At 38.6% G+C, this 20,241-nt stretch overlaps 1 protein-coding gene across 1 annotated transcript; it reads right to left on the bottom strand.

The window, feature by feature from the left end:
* Nucleotides 1–18,229: 18,229 nt before the first annotated feature.
* On the bottom strand, nt 18,230–19,361 carry LOC149199909 (protein SRC2-like). Its single transcript, XM_089402553.1, has one exon. The coding sequence runs from the start codon at nt 19,192–19,194 to the stop codon at nt 18,460–18,462; it is 735 nt and encodes a 244-aa protein (XP_089258679.1). The 5' UTR covers nt 19,195–19,361; the 3' UTR covers nt 18,230–18,459.
* Between the last annotated feature and the right edge of the window lie 880 nt (nt 19,362–20,241).

Raw genomic sequence — 20,241 nt, 5'->3', positions numbered from 1 at the left:
TTCTATCTAAACAACCTCTATTATAAACAAAACGACCTAGATTAAAGCAGCCTTTGTCACAAAAGAGACATTATAAAAGTCCGATGATTGGAAAAAGTAGGGGGGAGAGGATTTTTGGCACACAGTTTGAGGCAACAACTTGCAGGAGGGGCGATTGATCATTTTGTCTGAATTGGGCAAATTTTATATGGTTTCTACCCTTCTCGACACCATGAACACAGTGGTGCTATCCATTTCTTCATCTCAGTTCTCCTCTTCTCAGCCATTTTTCAGAATGGAGTTTTAATACTCCTTTTATGCAAATGATGATTGTATTCTCTTATTTTCATGCCATTTAATGAATGAAGGCCTCCCCATTGATCGAGCAAGGCCCGGAGATGTAGTCCAAGTTGGACGAACTCCGTTATCAAGTCTTGTTGTCTTCTTTTTGTGCCTTTATGTGTTTCTTCTTCTTTCTTGTGTGTGCATTAAATTTCTATGTTAAACTACAATTTTCACATGTGATTCTTTTCATACATCTATAAGCAAAAGATCCCTAGATCAAGTGGTATCAGAGTAGGGATTTTTAGACGTGAATTGTATGTTTGTATGCTGACAAGAAATAGGCTCTGAAGAGGTGAAGGGGAACTAGAGCCTTTCGATCTCAAAGCGGGGCGTGCACATTGAAAGAGAAACATGGAGGACGAGGCTTTTCTTGAAGAGGAGTGCAATTTCAAAAGGACCTTCTATTCAATGGCAGAGAATGTTGGTCAGTTGGGAGAGAGCAAAAGGAAGAAATGCAGAAGAACAAGGTTCAACGCATGGAAATGGTGGAGAATACCCCCCTCCTTCTCCTTCTGTGGGTGAAAGTTCTTCTTCCTCTCACCACCATAATCATAGAAATCCCATGGATGCATCTAAGAAACCCTTCTTTAAACTAGATGTTAAATTTGATCTCCCCATGTTTAATGGTGAAAGTAACAAAGAGAAGCTTAGTAACTGGATTAGATAGATTGAGGTTTACTGCAGGATTTAGCAGATCATGGGGGATGAGGCAAAGATTCATCTAGCCTTCCTACGGCTAATCAACACTGCTCTCGTTTGGTGGGAGAGCAAATCGCAAAGCAGTAAAAATGTGGGTAACCTCTTTTCCTCATGGCATCATTTTATTTTTGCGTTAAAGGAACAGTTTATCCCTTGGCATATAAGAAAAAAGACTTAATGAGTTGGCAGTATTTAAGGCGAGGCAAAGGTCAGGATGTTCAGAGTTTTACAGAGGAGTTTAGAAAGCAAGCACTTAATCCGGGTATTGCACTTGATACACCTGAAGTAGTAACTAAGTATATTGTCTCAATGCATAGCTACATTGGGCATTCATTATTGTTGTTTGAACCAACCACTATTGACACAGCCAGTGTGAAGGCAATTCATATTGAGAACAGGGGCAAAAGTGAAAGAGATGATCATTCCAGAAAACCACCGTTCAAACCTCCAAATGGAAAATCCAAAGAGAAATGGAAAGGAAAGGAGAAGAAGACGGTAGTATCCAAAGAAGAACAAAGGCTATATTACAGTCACTGTAAAAAGGAAGGCCACAATGACAGTCACTGTTGGAAACAACACCTAGAAAATCGTCCAAAGAAGTATGGAGGAAAAGGGAAGCAGAAGATAGTGGCAACTGAGCAACAAGACCTTGGATCAGATTCCGAAGATGAAGCATTAATCACAGCTGTGGGAACAAAAGGTACTCTTACACCTCATGTTAATTCTAAATCACATGAAGGCACTAGTTCTGTGAATGATTCCCTTCCCAATGATTGAAAGAGAATTGAACTGTTTCATATCAGAGTTGTCATAAATCATACAAAAGTAGATACTTTGTTTGATGCTGGATCCCAAGCAAACTTAATCATAGAAACCTTGGTAAAGAAGCTTGGCTTAGAAGCAAAACCACATCTGAAACCTTACCCTCTTGGATGGATACATTTTCATAAGGAGCCAACTCTAAGTTACTGTGATAACAGTTCTGCAATTTCCTTCTCAAAATATCATGAGTTTCTATTGACAGTGTTGGACCCCCCAAAATTTAGGGGACCTCCTCGATATGAATTCCCAACTAGACCTCACACCATTTGGTGTAGGAGTCCCATCTGGTACGATGGCCTGGTTTCCATTATCTTAAAGATATGCCTTATATCTTGCTTGTTAGCACATGAGAGTGGTTTTCTTTGTCTTCGAACAATGAGGTTCACGTGCCTGGTGATTGTTTAGTATCGCTTGTGTCAAAGTTCTTTCACTGCAGAGGGAGAGGGTGGAAGTAAGTCTCATGTTGAAATGGAATAGTCCCAACTCCGCTAGAGACACACAACATATCAGTACATGCACAACTTTCGGCGGAGTATTCCACACAGATGTGACAATCACAATCACAAGGTGAATAGATAGCACATACAACACCCAGTGGAATAGCCCACACGAGTGTGACGGGTGTTATAACCAGGTTTACAAGAATGAATCTATTGAGTGTTTAGTGGGATAGCCCACATGGGCGAGAAAACATTAATAACTAATACAACACATTTCCAATAGCATATGTACTAAAACAACCGAAATAGTTCAACTGTCTTAATACAGGTTAAAGCAACATGCATTACAAGCGTCCAAAGAAGAGTCTTACAAATGAATACAATACATGTGTGAAAATGTGATGGCCTGCTAACAAGCTTCTAAATTAAGTGATAGTTCCAAGACACATCCATACATACTTACATCACTAACCCCGATAGTAGGAAATTGGAGCCACTGCTCGCTCATCAAGGAAAAGATTATAGACTCTCAAGGCTATGTGGGAGCAGCCAAGTTGAAAATTCCTTTACATGTACAAATGAGGGGTATATATAGCCAAGGGTGAAACTGACCCTTTTGACTGTTCAACTTCCCTCATGACTGTTTGACTTACATGACTCTTCAACTTTACATGTCTCTTCAACTTTACATATGGGTCTCTTAGACTTCCACGTTACATTACATTGATTACAATAGTATGGCCCACAACAGTGATGTGGCCGAGATGAATCATGACATGACTCAACACGACAGAGCTGGTATGTTCATGCTGCTAGTGATGTCCATAGCGAGTTACAGTGCTGCTGAGCGATGAGTGTGCTCTCGGTGTTTCATAGCTTCACCTTTGCATGGCAAGGTGTGTGAAGTCTTTGATGACCTTGGTGTTCGCTTGATAGTTCATGCATGTGCATGTGTCTCCTTCGCTTGCTACTTCGTATGCTTCATGTTTTCATCTATTCGCAAACAATTCTCCTAGTATGCACTCCATGCTCATCTCATTCGTTGCCACACCATGTCTCATCCATGTACCTGTATCTTCAACCACTCATGATGAGATGACATCAAATCCATAAATATCCTAGTCTACCACGATGCATTATCTTTCGTTTTTCGATGCAGGTGATCAGGAGAGAGGAGAAGGCTCTGAAACTCCACGGAGCACATTTCAGGTTGGGATGCGGGCTCCAGGCACTGTCAATGAAAATTGCGCTGACATCACTAGGAGGTTGAGATAGGAAATTAGGATCAGTATTGACTATCTGTAGGATCTGGCTCTACTAGAGGGAGGATCTACGCAATTTTTTCATGGCTACAGTGCAGGCATAAAGGGGGCACTAGCAATGAAAACTTCATAGATTCTTCGAGGACGCTGGTAACGGGTTGCAAGAGGCTACTTTCCAAAACTAAGTAGAGCTGGGAGGCTGGCCTGCTGACATAGCTACGTAGTTTTTTGACTGAGCGGGATGCTGGGTAGCTGGGAGACAACCCATGAAAATTTAGTAGTTGTCAGGAGGAGAAGCAAGTCGACTGACGGGGTGACTGGCTAACAAAATTGCACAAATTTCGAGGAAAGTGCAGTGACGTGCAACGGGTGTCTATCCTTCATGTATATGAAATTTATTTAGTCAGCGGATGCTAACATGCTTGGCAGCCTCTGTGATTTTTTTTGGAGAAGTGAGACCCAGGCTCACTGCCCAGTCAAACTCTCCGGGTGACCAATTGGAGGCTTGATGAATTTACTTGTGTGTAGCACAGATGAGATGACTTGATGAGCAAATTTTGCACTATTCTGAGTTACAGTCAATAGGGTCGATTCTAGGATTGCGTAGTGCAAACTGCCTGGGAGACAACCTCAAGCTCTGTGCAATTCTAGGTGACAATGCATAATAACTAAGGGCTGAGAGTGTGCAATGCAGCTCAGAGGAGGTCCGGCTGTTGGGGTGTGGTCTGGTCGACAATGATCTAGGTGGATATTCAAATATAGTGGCATGGAAAAGCTCATAATTAAAAGTGGCAGAAAGGCAAGTATATTAACATTAGATCGAAGTGCTCATCACCCTGATTCCAATGCTGCGAGTGGCACTCCAATCCAAGTCTAGATGATGAAGTTAGGTAAGAAAGAAGATTGCCTTGTCCCTTTGAAAAAGGAGGCATTTCTTCAAAAAAAATGGGTTTTAAGCCTTAAAAGGGAAAATCACAATTGGACGGTCCAAAGGGCAGACTTAAGGCAGGCGAACAGGAACCACCGATCAACGATCTCTGGTTAATCGAAGTTGGGGGATGCTATGTGCGATATCAGGGACTTTAGAACCAACGATATAGCAATCGCCGATATCGGCGTTGGTGGATTGGGTCAACAAAACACAAGGCACAAGACTAGGACCTCTGGGTCATTGCGATTGCTATCTGCTGATAAACGACGTGCAATCAAAGTCGTCAGATCAGGAAACAGATCAACAGCCAGGATTAAATCAGCGATCCCCGATACCAAGGAGCGATGCGGTAATGACATGCAGTGGAATCTGGATTGTCTGTTCAAGGAACAGATCAACGATCCAGATCTAATCGGTATATTGGAAATAGGCAATCGACGATTCCGTAATATACAGGGTCATTGATATCAGCGATAGTGATTTGCGATACAGACTAGACCCGATGGATTTATAGGTCTGATTTGATATATTTGAAGTCTGATTTCTAAGGTCAGTGTTTTACGGGTTTTTTGTGTATTATCGTTTTAAACGATAAAAAGCCATCTTTAAGGTTCTGTTGCACCCGCCGACCCTTCTATCTAAACAACCTCTATTATAAACAAAACAACCTAGATTAAAGTAGCCTTTGTCACAAAAGAGACATTATAAAAGCCTGATGATTGGAAAAAGTAGGGGGGAGAGGATTTTTGGCACACAGTTTGAGGCAACAACTTGCAGGAGGGGCGATTGATCATTTTGTCTGAATTGGGAAAATTTTATATGGTTTCTGCCCTTCTCGACACCACGAACACAGTGGTGCTATCCATTTCTTCATCTGAGTTCTCCTCTTCTCAGCCATTTTTCAGAATGGAGGTATAATACTCCTTTTATGTAACTGATGATTGTATTCTCTTCTTTTCATGCCATTTAATGAATGAAGGCCTCCCCATTGATCGAGCAGGGCCCGGAGACGTAGTCCAAGTTGGACGAACTCTGTTATCAAGTCTTGTTGTCTTCTTTTTGTGCCTTTATGTGTTTCTTCTTCTTTCTTGTGTGCACATTAAATTTCTATGTTAAGCTGCAATTTTCACATGTGATTATTTTCATACATCTATAAGTAAAAGATCCCTGGATCAAGTGGTATCAGAGCAGGGCTTTTTAGACATGAATTGTATGTTTGTATGCTAACAAGAAACAGGCTCTAAAGAGGCGAAGGGGAACTAGAGCCTTTCGATCTCAAAGCGGGGCATGCACATTGAAAGAGAAACATGGAGGACGAGGCTTTTCTTGAAGAGGAGCGCAATTTCAAAAGTACCTTCTATTCAATGGTAGAGAATGTTGGTCAGTTGGGAGAGAGCAGAAGGGAGAAATGCAGAAGAACAAGGTTCAATGCATGGAAATGGTGGATAATACCCCCATCCTTCTCCTTCTGCAGGTGAAAGTTCTTCTTCCTCTCAGCACCATAATCATAGATATCCCAGGGATGCATCTAAGAAACCCTTTAAACTAGATGTTAAATTTGATCTCCCCATGTTTAATGGTGAAAGCAACACAGAGAAGCTTAGTAACTGGATTAGGCAGATTGAGGTCTATTGTAGGATTCAGTAGATCATGGGGGATGAGGCAAAGATTCAGCTAGCCTCCCTACGACTGAGCAACATTGCTCTCATTTGGTGGGAGAGCAAATTGCAAAGCAGTAAAAATGTGGGTAACCTCTTTTCCTCATGGCATGATTTTATTTTTGCATTAAAGGAATGGTTTATCCCTTGGGATACAAGAAAAAATCTTTAATGAGTTGGCAGTATTTAAGGCGAGGCAAAGGTCAAGATGTTCAGAGTTTTACAGAGGAGTTTAGAAAGCAAGCACTTAATCTGGGTATTGCACTTGATACACCTGAAGTATTAACTAAGTATATTGTCTCATTGCATAGCTACATTGGGCATTCATTATTGTTGTTTGAACCAACCACTATTGACACAGCCAATGTGAAGGAAATTCATATTGAGAACAGGGGCAAAAGTGAAAGAGATGATCATTGAGAAAACCACCGTTCAAACCTCCAAATGGCAAATCCAAAGAGAAATGGAAAGGAAAGGAGAAGAATATGGTAGTAGCCAAAGAAGAACAAAGGTTGTATTACAGTCACTGTAAAAAGGAAGGCCACGATGACAATCACTGTTGGAAACAACACCTAGAAAAGCGTCCAAAGAAGTATGGAGGAAAAGGGAAGCAGAAGACAGTGGCAACTGCGCAACAAGACCTTGGATCGAATTCCGAAGATGAAGCATTAATCACAGCTATGGGAACAAAAGGTACTCTTACACCTCATGCTAATTCTGAATCACATGAAGGCACTAGTTCTGTGAATGATTCCCTTCCTAATGATTGAAAGAGAATTGAATTGTTTCATATCAGAGTTGTCATAAATCATACAAAAGTAGAAACTTTCTTTGACACTGGATCCCAAGCAAACTTAATCACAGAATCCTTGGTAAAGAAGCTTGGCTTAGAAACAAAACCACATCTGAAACCTTACCCTCTTGGATCAATACATGATAAAGAGAAACTGAATGTAACCAAGCAGTGTAAAGTCAAATTTGTAATCGCTTCTAAGCTAGTGGATGAAGTAGAACTCGATATGATACCATTGGATATCTGTGGCATGGTGTTAGGGAGTCCACATCTGTATGATAGAAAGGCAATCTTTTTTTGTCATGAAAACAAATACCAAATCACAAAAGATGGGGTAGAATATATAGTAAGGGCTCATCAAACTAAAATCAATGCCAGCCTTGTCAATGCAGGATAAATGAAAAGGCTGGTGAATTCCAATAAGGGTTGCATGTTGATGGTTTTAAGGGAAAAAAATGCAGAATTAACTAATGCTTTCCAGGGTTGTGATTAGGAACATAAACCAGAATTATCTGAATTAATTTCTAATTATGATGAGCTGTTTTAGGAACCGAAGGGATTACCTCCGAAGAGGGAAATCCAACATGAAATCCATTTGCAACATGACACTCCTTTGCCAAATATTGGCATGTATAGGATGTCAACCATTGAGATGAAGGGAATCAAGAAACAAGTGTAGGAATTGTTGGACCAAGGGGTCATCATGCCGAGCACTTCCCCATGTGGCTCACCAATTGTCTTAGTCCTAAAGAAAGATGGCACATGGAGGATGTGCGTGGATTACCGCATGCTAAACAAAATCATGGTGAAAAATCACTACCCTCTTATTATAGACATATTTGGGCTCTGCAACCCAATCACATATGTCTATAAACCAAGGGCTCTCAAACCCCCAAATTTTTTTTTTCATACCCTAAAGGATCAAGGTCAACTGATTACATCATTTCCCAGAAGTTCCACCTGAAAAACTACTCAAAACTGGTCAAAATTGACCCATACAAATTGCTCCTTGGTCAAAGTGCAATGCATCTCACCTATTACACACGGGGGGTGCGATGCATACTGAAAAGGCCTTCTGTAGGGTGCGATGGGCAAGAGCAGACAAATGGAAGAGGTAGTTGGCTAAGTGGAAACCCAAAGAATCTTCTAGAAACTGCTCATATGACACTTGCCTCTCTGAATTCGCCCAGGGATGAGTAAGAGATCATGAAATCTCCAAGTGGAACCAAGAACTATCAATGAAATGACACTAATAAAAAACCCAGAAGCTGACTCACCCCCCTACAAATATCTATATATGAATCCCTCATCCTAGAGATCCAGAGGCTGGAATTTTGTAATTTGTATGGAAGTGTTGTTGGTTTCTCTGTGAGACATTGTATTTTTGGGTGATCTAGTTTTTCATGAGGTGAAGAGGGCTTTCATGCTGGGAGGATGATGCTGGATCAGATAGCTAGGTTGTAATCCTCTCTTCTACTTCTATCAATAAAGTTATTTGAGTTTTCCTCCATATACTTGTGTATTTCTGAATCTTGTATTTGTGTATGCATTTGTATGGTTAATGTATTTTTGATTCTACATTGTTTATGGTATCATAGATCTCTATGATTTGATGGTTTCTTATTGCTTTGCCTCTACAGGTGTTCTTTGAAGCGGGACAAGTGAGAAAGGAGTGGCAAGTTCTATCAAAGGAGAGAGGAAACAAGCAAGGAGCCAAGGGAAAGATTAAGGTTGGTGCTCTCTACCTCACAAGTTACTTTGAATTGTTTGTTTCCAAGATAGCTACCCGTCTTAGTGGGACTAGCAGATCTGAATAGACACTAGTTATCCCAGAAACACCTCTTCCACACATAGATGATTTACTAGATCAACTAAAGAATTTTGTTTATTTCACCAAGTTGGATTTGCGCAGTTGTTATCACCGGGTCGAATCGTAGAGCAGGAAGTGTGGAAAACCACCTTCAAGACCAAACAGGGGTTGCTCGAATGGATGGTGATGCCATTCAAACCTTGAAACGCTCCAGCCACTTTTATGAGGGTCATGAATGATCTCTTTCAGCCTTTCATTGATGAATTTGTTCTTGTATATTTAGATGATATACTTGTCTTTAATAAAATTTGGAATGAACATGCGTGTTATGTGAAGAAAGTGCTTGATGTACTGAAAAAAGAAAAACTCTTTGTAAAATTGTCAAAGTGTGAGTTCAGGAAAACCTCTTTGGGTTACCTAGGTCATATTGTTGGTCATGGTCAGTTAAAAATTGGTCCCTCTAAGTTTGAAGCAATTATAAATTGGCCTAAGCCTACTAGTGTAACCAAGGTCCACAACATTTTAGGTGCAGTCCAGTATTGGAGGAGATTTATTGCTAATTTCTCTATTATGGCAACACCTTTACACACATTGACAAGTGTGAAATAGGTCTTCCAATGGGGAGGAAGACAACAGAAGTCCTTTGAAACATTGAAGGAAAATATCAGCATCACGCTAGTCTTAGCCTTACCTGATCTCCAATAACCATTCGAGATCAAAACTGATGCTAGTGGTTATGTCATGGGAGTTGTACTGATGCAGCAGAAGAAGCCGATTTGTTACCATTCTAAGAAGTTTTCTCAAGTTGTGATAAACTATCACAGTTATGACAAGGAAAGTTATGCTTTGGTGTAGAGTGTGAAAAAGTGGAAACACTACCTAATCAACAAGGAGACCATCATCCATACGGATCATCACCCCTTGCAGCACCTTCAGTCACAAACCAAGTTGCAGCAATCTCGTCATTTCAAGTGGATGGGTTTTCTTCAACAGTTTCATTTGGTAATAAAGTATAAGAAGGGCACTAGTAATAAAGTGGCCGATATGCTATCTTGCCCTCATATTTCTACTTATGTTATCTTGCATAATGCTTCGTTATCTTTTGAGAGTTATGCTGAAAAATATGCTAATGATGATGACTTTAACCAGATTTATGTAAAACTAACCCATGGTTCACAGGTGGACAACTATCACTTGTAGGGGAAATTGCCACCTTGGCAAATTATGTATTCCCATAGGGGAAAGAGTACATGTAATTTGAGAGGCCCACACCTCTCTTGTGTCTGGACACTTTGGTGTCGAAAAGACTTTATGTCATGTACAAATATTTTGTTTTTGGCCTCATATGAAGAACATTGTGACTCGCTATGTAAAGGGTTGTGTGATGTGTTCTATTTCAAAGCCCTCTAATAGAAAACTCAGGCTCTACACACCACTCCCTATTCTGAGTCGTCCATGGGAAAGTGTGTTGATGGAATTTGTAGGAGGTTTGGCTTTTTCTAGAAAGAGTCATGACTATTTGTATGTCGTCGTTGACCGTTTTAGTAATATTTGTATTCTAGTGCCTTGTAAAAAGCAGATTACTGCAGAGCAGACTACTTATCTTTTCTTTCAGCATGTTTGGGTCCATTTTGGGTTGTCCACATCGATTGTGTCAGATCGAGACTCTCGCTTTCTTGGAGAGTTTTGGACTAGCTTGTGGAAGATGATGGAGACCAAATTGAAAAGAAGCATGACATTTCATCCACAGACTGACGGATAGATAGAGGCTGTCAACTACACGGTGGTACACTTGTTACGAGGCTATTGTGGGAAACATCCTAAGTTGTGGGATGAGCATCTCCCATATGAGCACTCATCTACACAACGTTCACCATTTGAGACATGTTTTGGTTACTTGCCAAAGGACCCTTTTGATATGGTCTTTGGAAGGGAAGATGACTCCAGTGGACGTAATGATAGGGACAAAGCTCAACATTTCATTCAGTGAATCCAGTTGATTCACCAAGCAGTACAAGAGCAGTTGGAGAAAAGTCAAGCCGGTTACAAGGCTCAACATGACAAACACCGAGTTGACCATCAATTTCAAGTGGGTGACAAAGTGTGGTTCCATATCAGCAAGGACGGGATGAAGGGAGAAGGGAACAAGTTGTGACAAATCTGGTATGGTCCATTCACCATTTTGGAGAAGATTGGAAACAATGCATTTCATCTTGACTTGCCGATATATATGTAGATGTACTCAGTAGTGAATGTGGAGAACTTAACGCTGTATGAACCACCTTTGATTATGGATACCGAGGAAGTGGGCGCAGTTCCTAAAATTGATGATTTTGCACCAGAATATCTCGATGAGTTACCTGAAGACATCATCCTTGATAGAATAACTAGGACTTCACGACAAGGAGATGTGGAATACCTTCGAGTTGGTTTCAAGGGGATGCACCCCAGCAAGGCAAAATGGCTGGAGAAAGAAAGAGTGAGGTAACAATTCCCTCACTTGCCAATTGAATAATAAAGCTTTTGGCAGTCCAAAAGCTCCTCAATGGGGAGGATTGATCCAGGTGGATCTTCCGATACAGTGGCATGGAAAAGCTCAAAATTCAAAGTGGCAGAAAGGAAAGTATCTTAACATCATATCGAAGAGCTCATCACCCTGATTCTAATGGTGTGAACGACACTCAATCCAAGTCCAGATGATGAAGTTAGGGCAGAAAGAAGATTGCCTTGTCACTTTGAAAAAGGAGGCATTTCTTCAAAAAAAATGGGTCTTAAGTCTTAAAAGGGAAAATCAGAATCTGACGGTCCAAAGGGTGGACTTAAGGTAGGTAGACAGGAACCCCCGATCAACGATCTTTGATTAATCAGAGTCATGGGCATGCTATGTGCGATATTGGGGACTTTAGAACCAGTGATATAGCGATCGCCGATATCGGCATCGGTGAATCAGGTCGGCGAAACACAAGGCACAAGACTAGGACCTCTGGGCTATTATGATTGCAATCTGCCAATCAACGACGTGCAATCTTAGTCGTCAGATCAGGAAATAGATCGATGGCTAGGATTAAATCAGCAGTCGGGAAATCAGCAATCTCTGATAGCAAGGAGCGATGTGGTATCGACATGCGATGCAATCTGGATTGTCTGATCAATGAACAGATCAACAGTCTAGATCTAATCAACATATCGGCGATCAGCGATTCCCCGATATACAAGGCCATTGATATCAGCAATAGCGATTTGTGATAGGGACCAGACCTGATGGATTTATAGGTCCGATTTGATGTATTTTAAGTTTGGTTTTTAAGGTTTTGGTAGGATTTTTAATGTTTTACGGGTTTTTTGTGTATTATCATTTTAAACGATAAAAATCCATCTTTGGGGTTTTGTTGCGCCCGTTGATCCTTTTATCTAAACAACCTCTATTATAAACAAAACAACCTCGATTAAAGCTGCCTTTGTCACAAAAGAGACATTATAAAAGCCCAATGTTTGGAAAAAATAGGGGGGAGAGGATTTTTGGCACACAATTTGAGGTAGCAGCTTGCAGGAGGGGCGATTGATCATTCTATCTGAATTGGGAAAATTTTATATGGTTTCTACCCTTCTCAATGCCACAAACACAGTGGTGCTATCCATTTCTTCATCTGATTTCTCCTCTTCTCAGCGATTTTTCAGAATGGAGGTATAATACTCCTTTTATGTAACTGATGATTGTATTCTCTTCTTTTCATGACATTTAATGAATGAAGGCCTCCTCATTGATCGAGCAGGGCCCAGAGACGTAGTCCAAGTTGGAAAAACTCCGTTATCAAGTCTCGTTGTCTTCTTTTCGTGCCTTTATGTGTTTCTTCTTCTTTCTTGTGTGCACATTAAATTTCTATGTTAAGCTACAATTTTCACATGTGATTCTTTTTGTACATCTATAAGCAAAAGATCCCTGGATCAGACAGAGTTTCAACATAATGACTAAGTATGTGAGCGAGTGAACTTTTACTTAAACGACCTTGCAAACACACACTCGACATGACTCGATGACAAGACACCGCGAACCAACAAGACAACATGTTCAGTGTGGCTAACTGTGGGACTATCAAATGGTGAAAGTGACAAGTGTGACACTTTGGATAGACATTCGGATGATCGTGACGACACTTGCGTGATAGTACTTACAACATTGTGTGTGAGTGTGATAGATGTTTACATAGCGAACACAACTCAAACACAACCTTCAACATCACCAAAACGAGGTCGCAAGTATGACATAGCAATCAACAAGCCAAAGACAAAAGTTGGTCAAACAAGTGAAAAGGAAGCAAGACATGTAGAAGAAACACATAAAATGAATTTTCGTGTTTTAGCACATGCATGCTATTGAGAACATGATGATATGACAATGACAAGCAGTCTTGCAATCTCAACTAAGAGGTGTACTTCGAAAGGTCTTCTTTACTTACGATACTTACCCTCAAAATGATCATGCATCCCACGGAGTTTGCATGCAGTCTTGATGTTTTCCATTACTTGGTTCATTGGTCCTTCTCCTCAACTCCTTGGAAGCGAATTTATCATGTCACCTTTTCTTGTAGTCGTTGAGAGGTAGATCTGTGCAATTTCAACGGAAAGTGACTCTTGTCAAAATGAGGCCCTAGCAGGCCCATCTGTGCAGTTTTTGCATGCAAGATCGGCAGGGAAGCTTGGACAACATTGTGCAGTTTGGAGGCACAGGACACTACTGCAGGATGGGGGTCCAGGGAAGACATCTATGCAGAATTTCTAAGTATCAGCTGCTTGACTTCTCTACGCATTTCTGGAGAGCAGTGCTAGCTACTTGATTTCTTTGTGCATTTTTGGAGAGTAGTGTTGGCTAGGTCTTTGCACGCTGCGGGGTTTCAACAAACAAGAGATGTTGGTTAATGGTTGCAGAAGCAAAGTGAACAGTTCCGGGAAGCTAGATGAGGTTAGGTTGCTCAGGAAAATGGCTAAGTGTGAGATCAGTGAAACATATGTAAACATTGATAAGACTTGATTGTGATCACACACAGGCACTTAGTGACACAATGTAGACCATCCAGAATACATAAGACATACTTTTCTTGTTGCAACAATGTTCGTGACAAGAGTGCATGAAGTAAGTGTGCAACATGTCTATGTGATGACAACCACTCATGCACACATGCTTTCCCTTGAACAAAAAGGAATTCCCTTTGCATGACAAATAACAACTCCTATGCCCAAAAATGACACATGCTGCATAAAGATGAGAATGCGGAAAACTCTTAGGGTCAAGGATGGGAGATTGAAATCATTAGCTTACCAATGACTAACCAAGGATGATCAATTGTGGGATCCAAGGTAGGCTCTAAAATTTGCATGCAAGCCAAAATTTTGGAGGGTGCTTGTAAGCGCTACAACACTTTCAGAAAAAGATCAAGAACATTGACACACATTGTCATTTCATACATGAGCTTATCAATGATAGAGACATAGTACTTTCTTTTTGCAGTTCAAAAGATCAACTTGTAGATATTTTGACAAAGACATTGGGAAAAATGTATTTGAATTTCAAAGAGAGAGATTAGGCATTGTAGGTTCCACTACTTGTAACTATTGAGATTAGGAGCAAGTCTTGAGATATTAATCTCAATATCTGTTAGGTGTCATCATAGAGAATTCCATTGCCTGTTAGGTGTCATAGTTAGTTCATATTTTGTTTAGTTTCGTTGAGTTTCACTATAGTCATTTATTCTTGATGCTTCCTATGTATTTTGTTTAGCTATTTTGAATGATGAGAAGAGTTGTTGGCTCCATTCCAGTTTTTGAGTTCCTTCTCTGTTTGTTTCTGCCTCTTCATTTTTTCAGAAGAATGGTCAAGATCACTCATCCTTTTTCTAATCTTTAAAGACAAGTTGGGGAGTTGTGAAAACCATCAAATTAGACATTTGAGTCTGTTTTCTAATTCCAACCTTGAATCCAAAACTCAAATTGGGAAGGAGGGGCTCTCTTGCACTCACTTGTGGGAAAGAGGCTATCATTTGGCTCTCTCCTATTTGGGGATGAGTCCCTTTCAATTAAAATTATTGTTCATGGTACTATACATAGTGTGTTTGATCGTCACCTCTTCAAAGTGCATGGAGGCAACCCAAATTTTCTGGCGAGAGAATCTTCCAATTGATTAGATTGTCTGAGTATGTGGTAGATTTCATATATTTCAATGCTTGATAAGAACCCATTTATTTTTATTACTATATCTTTCAGGTGCATGTCTTTAGAAAGTGATATATTTCTTAAAATTTGAAAAACAATGTGAGAATCTTCTAAGATAATTAGATATTTTCTAGTGTCAACCCTTATACATTGAATCCCATGATGGGTTGCTAGACAATTTCTAGATCTTTTCTAAAATACCCAAGAAAAAGTTTAGTTTTTTCATCGAATAATCCCCGCTCTTTCCATCCCTAATGCTATGCTACCCTCTCTCGAAATATATTAAGTCTATATTAATTAGCATATTGCAACATAACTTTATCCAATCATAAATGAAACTACATGTCATTATAAAAAAATTAAAGTTATAAAAAGAATAAGCATGATCTTAACCATTACACGCGTATCTAGTGTTGCATTTTTTAGTGTATTAATTAACCGATCATGCAATACATTTTGTGAGTTAGATTACTAAGAAGGAGAGTTCATCATTGTCTAGGAGATAAAACTAATTTATTCAAATCTTATCTTCTTATATTTCTTTTCTTTTCATAGTTTTTATGAAGTTTTAACTTAAGAGTATTATATATTTTGATTTATAATTTATTAACAAATATTAAAAAAATTGATTTTAGATTTTTGTGATCCATATTGATTATATTAACTTTCAAAATAACTATATAATTAATATTCCACATTTCGAACCCTCTAATATAATTCATCAATATTAAAAATATTTTATAAATTAATTAGTTTATATAAAATTTAATTAATTTCAACAATATTCCACGTGTAAAGAAAAAAATGGTCTTAGATATGGACTCGATGGAATCTCTCACAATCTAACATCAACTTAAACTCATTCTAATATAATATACTAGATAAATTTTGTAAAGATAAAAATGGTCTTACCATAAATATGGACTCATGGAATCTCTCACAATCTAACATCAACTTAAACTCATTCTAATATAATATACTAGATAAGTTTTATAAACTTAGGTCAGAAAGAAAATGTGTCCATTCCACCCGTGATTTTTTTATTGTACAATAACAACGCTTGATCGCATCTTGGGAGATAGCTGTAAGGTCTCAAACATTTAACAATTTGTGACACAATAATGTTGAATGGACGAAGCTTAATCTGAATTAAGTTGTACGCTATAAGACCTGGCTAGGCATGCCTGCGTGGTAAATTCTTGGAGTCGACCTAGCTAGTATGCCTGCGTGGTAAATTCTTGGAGTCCATGTAGGTGATAGTGAAGGAAAGCATGCATCTCAAGTCAAGTTCAAAAAGCGTAATGTTGGGGTAAATTTCACACGATGAAAGAGTCAAAATTATTAAGGTAAATTTGACATAATGAAAGAGTCAAAGTTATTAGGTTTACTATGATAGTTTCTAACATATGGTTGTATTAGAGCCCATAAATTATATATGAGTTGGGAATTCTCTATTATAATGTGTCTGAGTTGAAAGAATGATAACATAACTGCTTTTATGTCCAGACATGATTGGGTCTCAGACATGAGATAATAATAGATCTATTACCTGGTTTTCGAGTTTTGAGATTTCTAAAATAAATTTGTGTGTTTGATGTTTGTGCGTTTTATATATTATTGTTATTATAATTATTTTGTTTTGGACTCAAATTTCTCCAGCTTAGTAAAGCTTTATGATATACTATCTGTTTTCATTATAAGTCTTATATAATATAATCATGCTTTTTTCGCTCTAAAAAATTATTTTGCCCAGCATTGTCATTATTTCTAACCATAATACCATATGGCAAGGTTACCTGACATAGCTTTATCAGCCAAAGAAGCTCTAGCTGTATGTAGCCATGAACGAAATCAAATTTACAGGACGCTTTCACGAATGAAATGAAGCCCAAGTTCAGTGCACGCTCAAAGCGATGAAGGAGCTCGAGCCTGACACCATTGCTAATGCGATGCATGGTCTGCTATTATTGGCTCAACAATTCGAAGCAAACAAATTGTTTTGTTCGTGGCAGATTTGATCCGACGCTGGCCACCATTTGCAATTTTTCTAGGCCTCACGATTGGAAGGATTTTTCAAATTACTTAGTACTAAGAATAAAAACGGTTTATAATAAAATATTTTTTAATTAAATTATGATTAATATAACTATATAAATTAAATAATTTATAAATTTAGATGTCAATTACTATATTTATGATCTATATAAAAATCTAAAAAATTGTAAAACTAAACCAAACAAAAAATAGATGTTAGAAATAAAAAAAATTGTTGAAAAACACTTAATTTTATTCATTAAATTATTAAATTAATACTATCGATAATTTCTTTATTTTTTAATGAATCCAAATTCTAGGAACTTAACTCAAACTACACTTATATTAACTTAGAAAATTGGATAGAAATTTAAGAATTTGAAAACAAAATTATAAAAACATAACAGCATAATTTCTTCGTATCACTGATTTTTGAGGATGTCTGCAACTACTCAAATATTCCGAAAATCCTAAAATACCGGATATCTATTTTATTTTCGAAAAATCTTAAAATATCCCACATCTATTTTATTTGTATAACAATTTTGAGGATCTTTTAAACTATTCAAAATTTCGAAAACCCCTAAAATACTGTATATCTATCTTAAATGTATATTATAGTTTTGCTGGAGAAGCCATGCACAACTTGATATGACCAGCGCATTGCTACATCACATAACTGTAAAAATAAATAATTTATAATAAATAAATATATTTCTGTGATCTATATTAATTATATAAAGTGTTTTGATGATGAATTATATTTGTTGGTTTGAAAAGCGTCGATTAAAATTTTCAATGTGATTTCTTCCTAAAAAATATTTATACAAATAAATATATATTTTTAATTCTTTAATTTATTTAGCTTATTTAAATTTACAAAATAAAAGTAAAATTTAATCAAAATTTTATAAAAAATATTCACAACACCCATTAACAAAATTTAAAATTCAAATAAGATTATATTTATGATTATCTAACCAGTCTAAATTGTAATAAATATTTGAATCATCACATAATTTAATTTATAAATGAAAATGTTTTTTAATAATACATTTTCTGAGGTTTTTTTGTTATTTCAAATATATTTTTATATGCTAGATAAATTTAATTAGATATTAAAAAAAACCATGTAAAACTGTATAAGTTAGACTATACTACCTCCATCAGAATATACCATTCCCGAAGAGGAACACGTTACAACGCAAAAGTCATCGAAATTTACACAATAAACTCATTAAAAATAACATCCACAGAAAACTATATAAATTTATTACTATTCAAAAACAAGACTTGCACCAAATATGCCACTTTACACCCATAAGCCGGAAAAATGATCACTGCATCTATAATATCTCAGAGTAACGGACCGCTAAAATACATGCCAATTAACCTTGCCCCCAAACCCATCCCCAGTTTATGAAGCTTCCAGGGCGGCTGCTACACTTCAGGAACAATGGGCGAATAACCTGGGTGGAGTCAGTAGCCTTGGTAGGGAGGGTAAACCTGGTAGTAAGGCGGATGGTAACTCTGGTAGTAAGGTGGAGGCGGCGGATACATCGACTGGGGTGGAGGGCACTGGTTATTTGCCGGCGGATATGGCGGCGGATAAATCGTCTGGGGAGAAGGGTACTGGATATTTGCCGGCGGATATGGCGGCGGCTGCGAAAAGCAGCCAACCGATGGGTATACTGGATACGCGGTCACGATCTCCGGCTTGGCCGTCCCATATGACCCTGCTGCTGCCTCTGCCTGTGGCAGCTTGTCCTCGGCCTGCGGCAGCTTGACCTCGGCATTTTCGAAGAATTTCACAGAGAGGTCCAAAACCCCTTTGGGTTTTCCGGAGGGTTTTCGGACCTGGTAGCTGACGAACTTGGCCCTTGGGCCCTTTTTGCCGCCGGAGGGCTTGAGCAATTCCTTCAATGGAATACTGACGCGGCCGATCTCTTTGTCACCGAAGGTCGCGGTTCTGTAGATTACGATCTGGAGAACTACTCGGCCCTCATGCTGCAGGTCGGCCTCGTTGAGGGTAAAGTTCATAACTTGATTCCACGTAGGGTTGGTGCCGTTTTCCTTGTCCACAGCCGTCCATTGCCTGTTTCTGTGATTGTTGGAGATCCATGCGACTGCGAAGGCATTTGTTTTGGAGAAGATGCTCGTTTTCTTCAGATCGCGGGCCGAGATCAGCCTTATTTCCATGTTGCGACTCTCCATCTCACCTTAATGAATTCAGAATAGAAGAAGAGACCGCCTGTATTTGCAGAGTGAAATTGGAGAAAGATTCCGAGTAATCATTGATATGAAGGGAGGAGTGATTAGTTGTGAGCGGGCCCCAACTTGATTGAATAGGATAGAATTATGGAGATAGGAAACCTCCTTATTGTCAAGGTCCGCGTGTTGGAAGCTCCCTCGTAGATTGAGATGTATGGCTGAGCGCCGTATTTGACACGGCGAGTGCGAATTGCCTTGAATATCCTTCGTTAATGTCACAGTCCAACAGAAAATGACAGCGACTGTGCGACTTGCCCTTGTTTCACGGCAGATGCCAATTTCCAAGAACATTGTTTCTGATACTTTCAGTCCATATACAGGAAGATTCAAAAGTGGAAAGAGGCGAAGTTTTTGTTCCAAATATAATGGATATTTAGAGATGATTTTAAAATAATGCAGAAATTTTAGGAAATGTAGATTATAGTGGTTAACTTTCAAGTAAACTTAGGTGAGCTTTTAATGGTGTTAAATTTATTTTTTATATTTAAAAAATATGATTTAAATATTTTTCAAATTCTCACTTCAATACCATTCAAACACTCTCCAAAATTGTGGTACTTCATTCATTCAAAATTATAAATAACAGAATATTGGTGAGACTATTTGCAAATCGATTCCAAACACTAAAACAAGGATAAACAAAATTCAAACATTCTCCCAAATTGTCCCATAAATAGAGAGGCTATACTTATGAGGCTATACCTATGGAAGAAGATTACTCTTCCGAAGAGGACGGAGAAGTTGATGAAGACGATGAATCTACTCGAGAAACCCAGTGCATGAGGCAGAGTTGGGGTATCCATCATATTCGAGTGCACTTGCTTCAACAATTGCAACAACTGCTGCTATGACTAGCCATGTATCTACCAGTGCCAAAGGAACTATCAGAAGTAGAGACCATTGAACTGCTCCTAATAGTAGAAATGCAAATGTTTGCCCTCGATTGAACTTCTTCATTGATGGAAAGCGGCTTGACAGGTCATCTACATT

The sequence above is a fragment of the Pinus tabuliformis genome, chromosome 2_1 (assembly GCF_031772625.1).
Source record: "Pinus tabuliformis cultivar Carrire ecotype Pingquan chromosome 2_1, CPIR1, whole genome shotgun sequence".
Classification (NCBI taxonomy): domain Eukaryota; kingdom Viridiplantae; phylum Streptophyta; class Pinopsida; order Pinales; family Pinaceae; genus Pinus; species Pinus tabuliformis.
The sequence above is the reverse complement of the archived record's forward strand: the minus strand, read 5'-3'. Positions and strand labels throughout refer to the sequence as shown.

Bases quoted from the DNA above. Each gene is read 5' to 3' on its own strand.
- LOC149199909 (XM_089402553.1), bottom strand. From the start codon at position 19,194: ATGGAGAGTCGCAACATGGAAATAAGGCTGATCTCGGCCCGCGATCTG.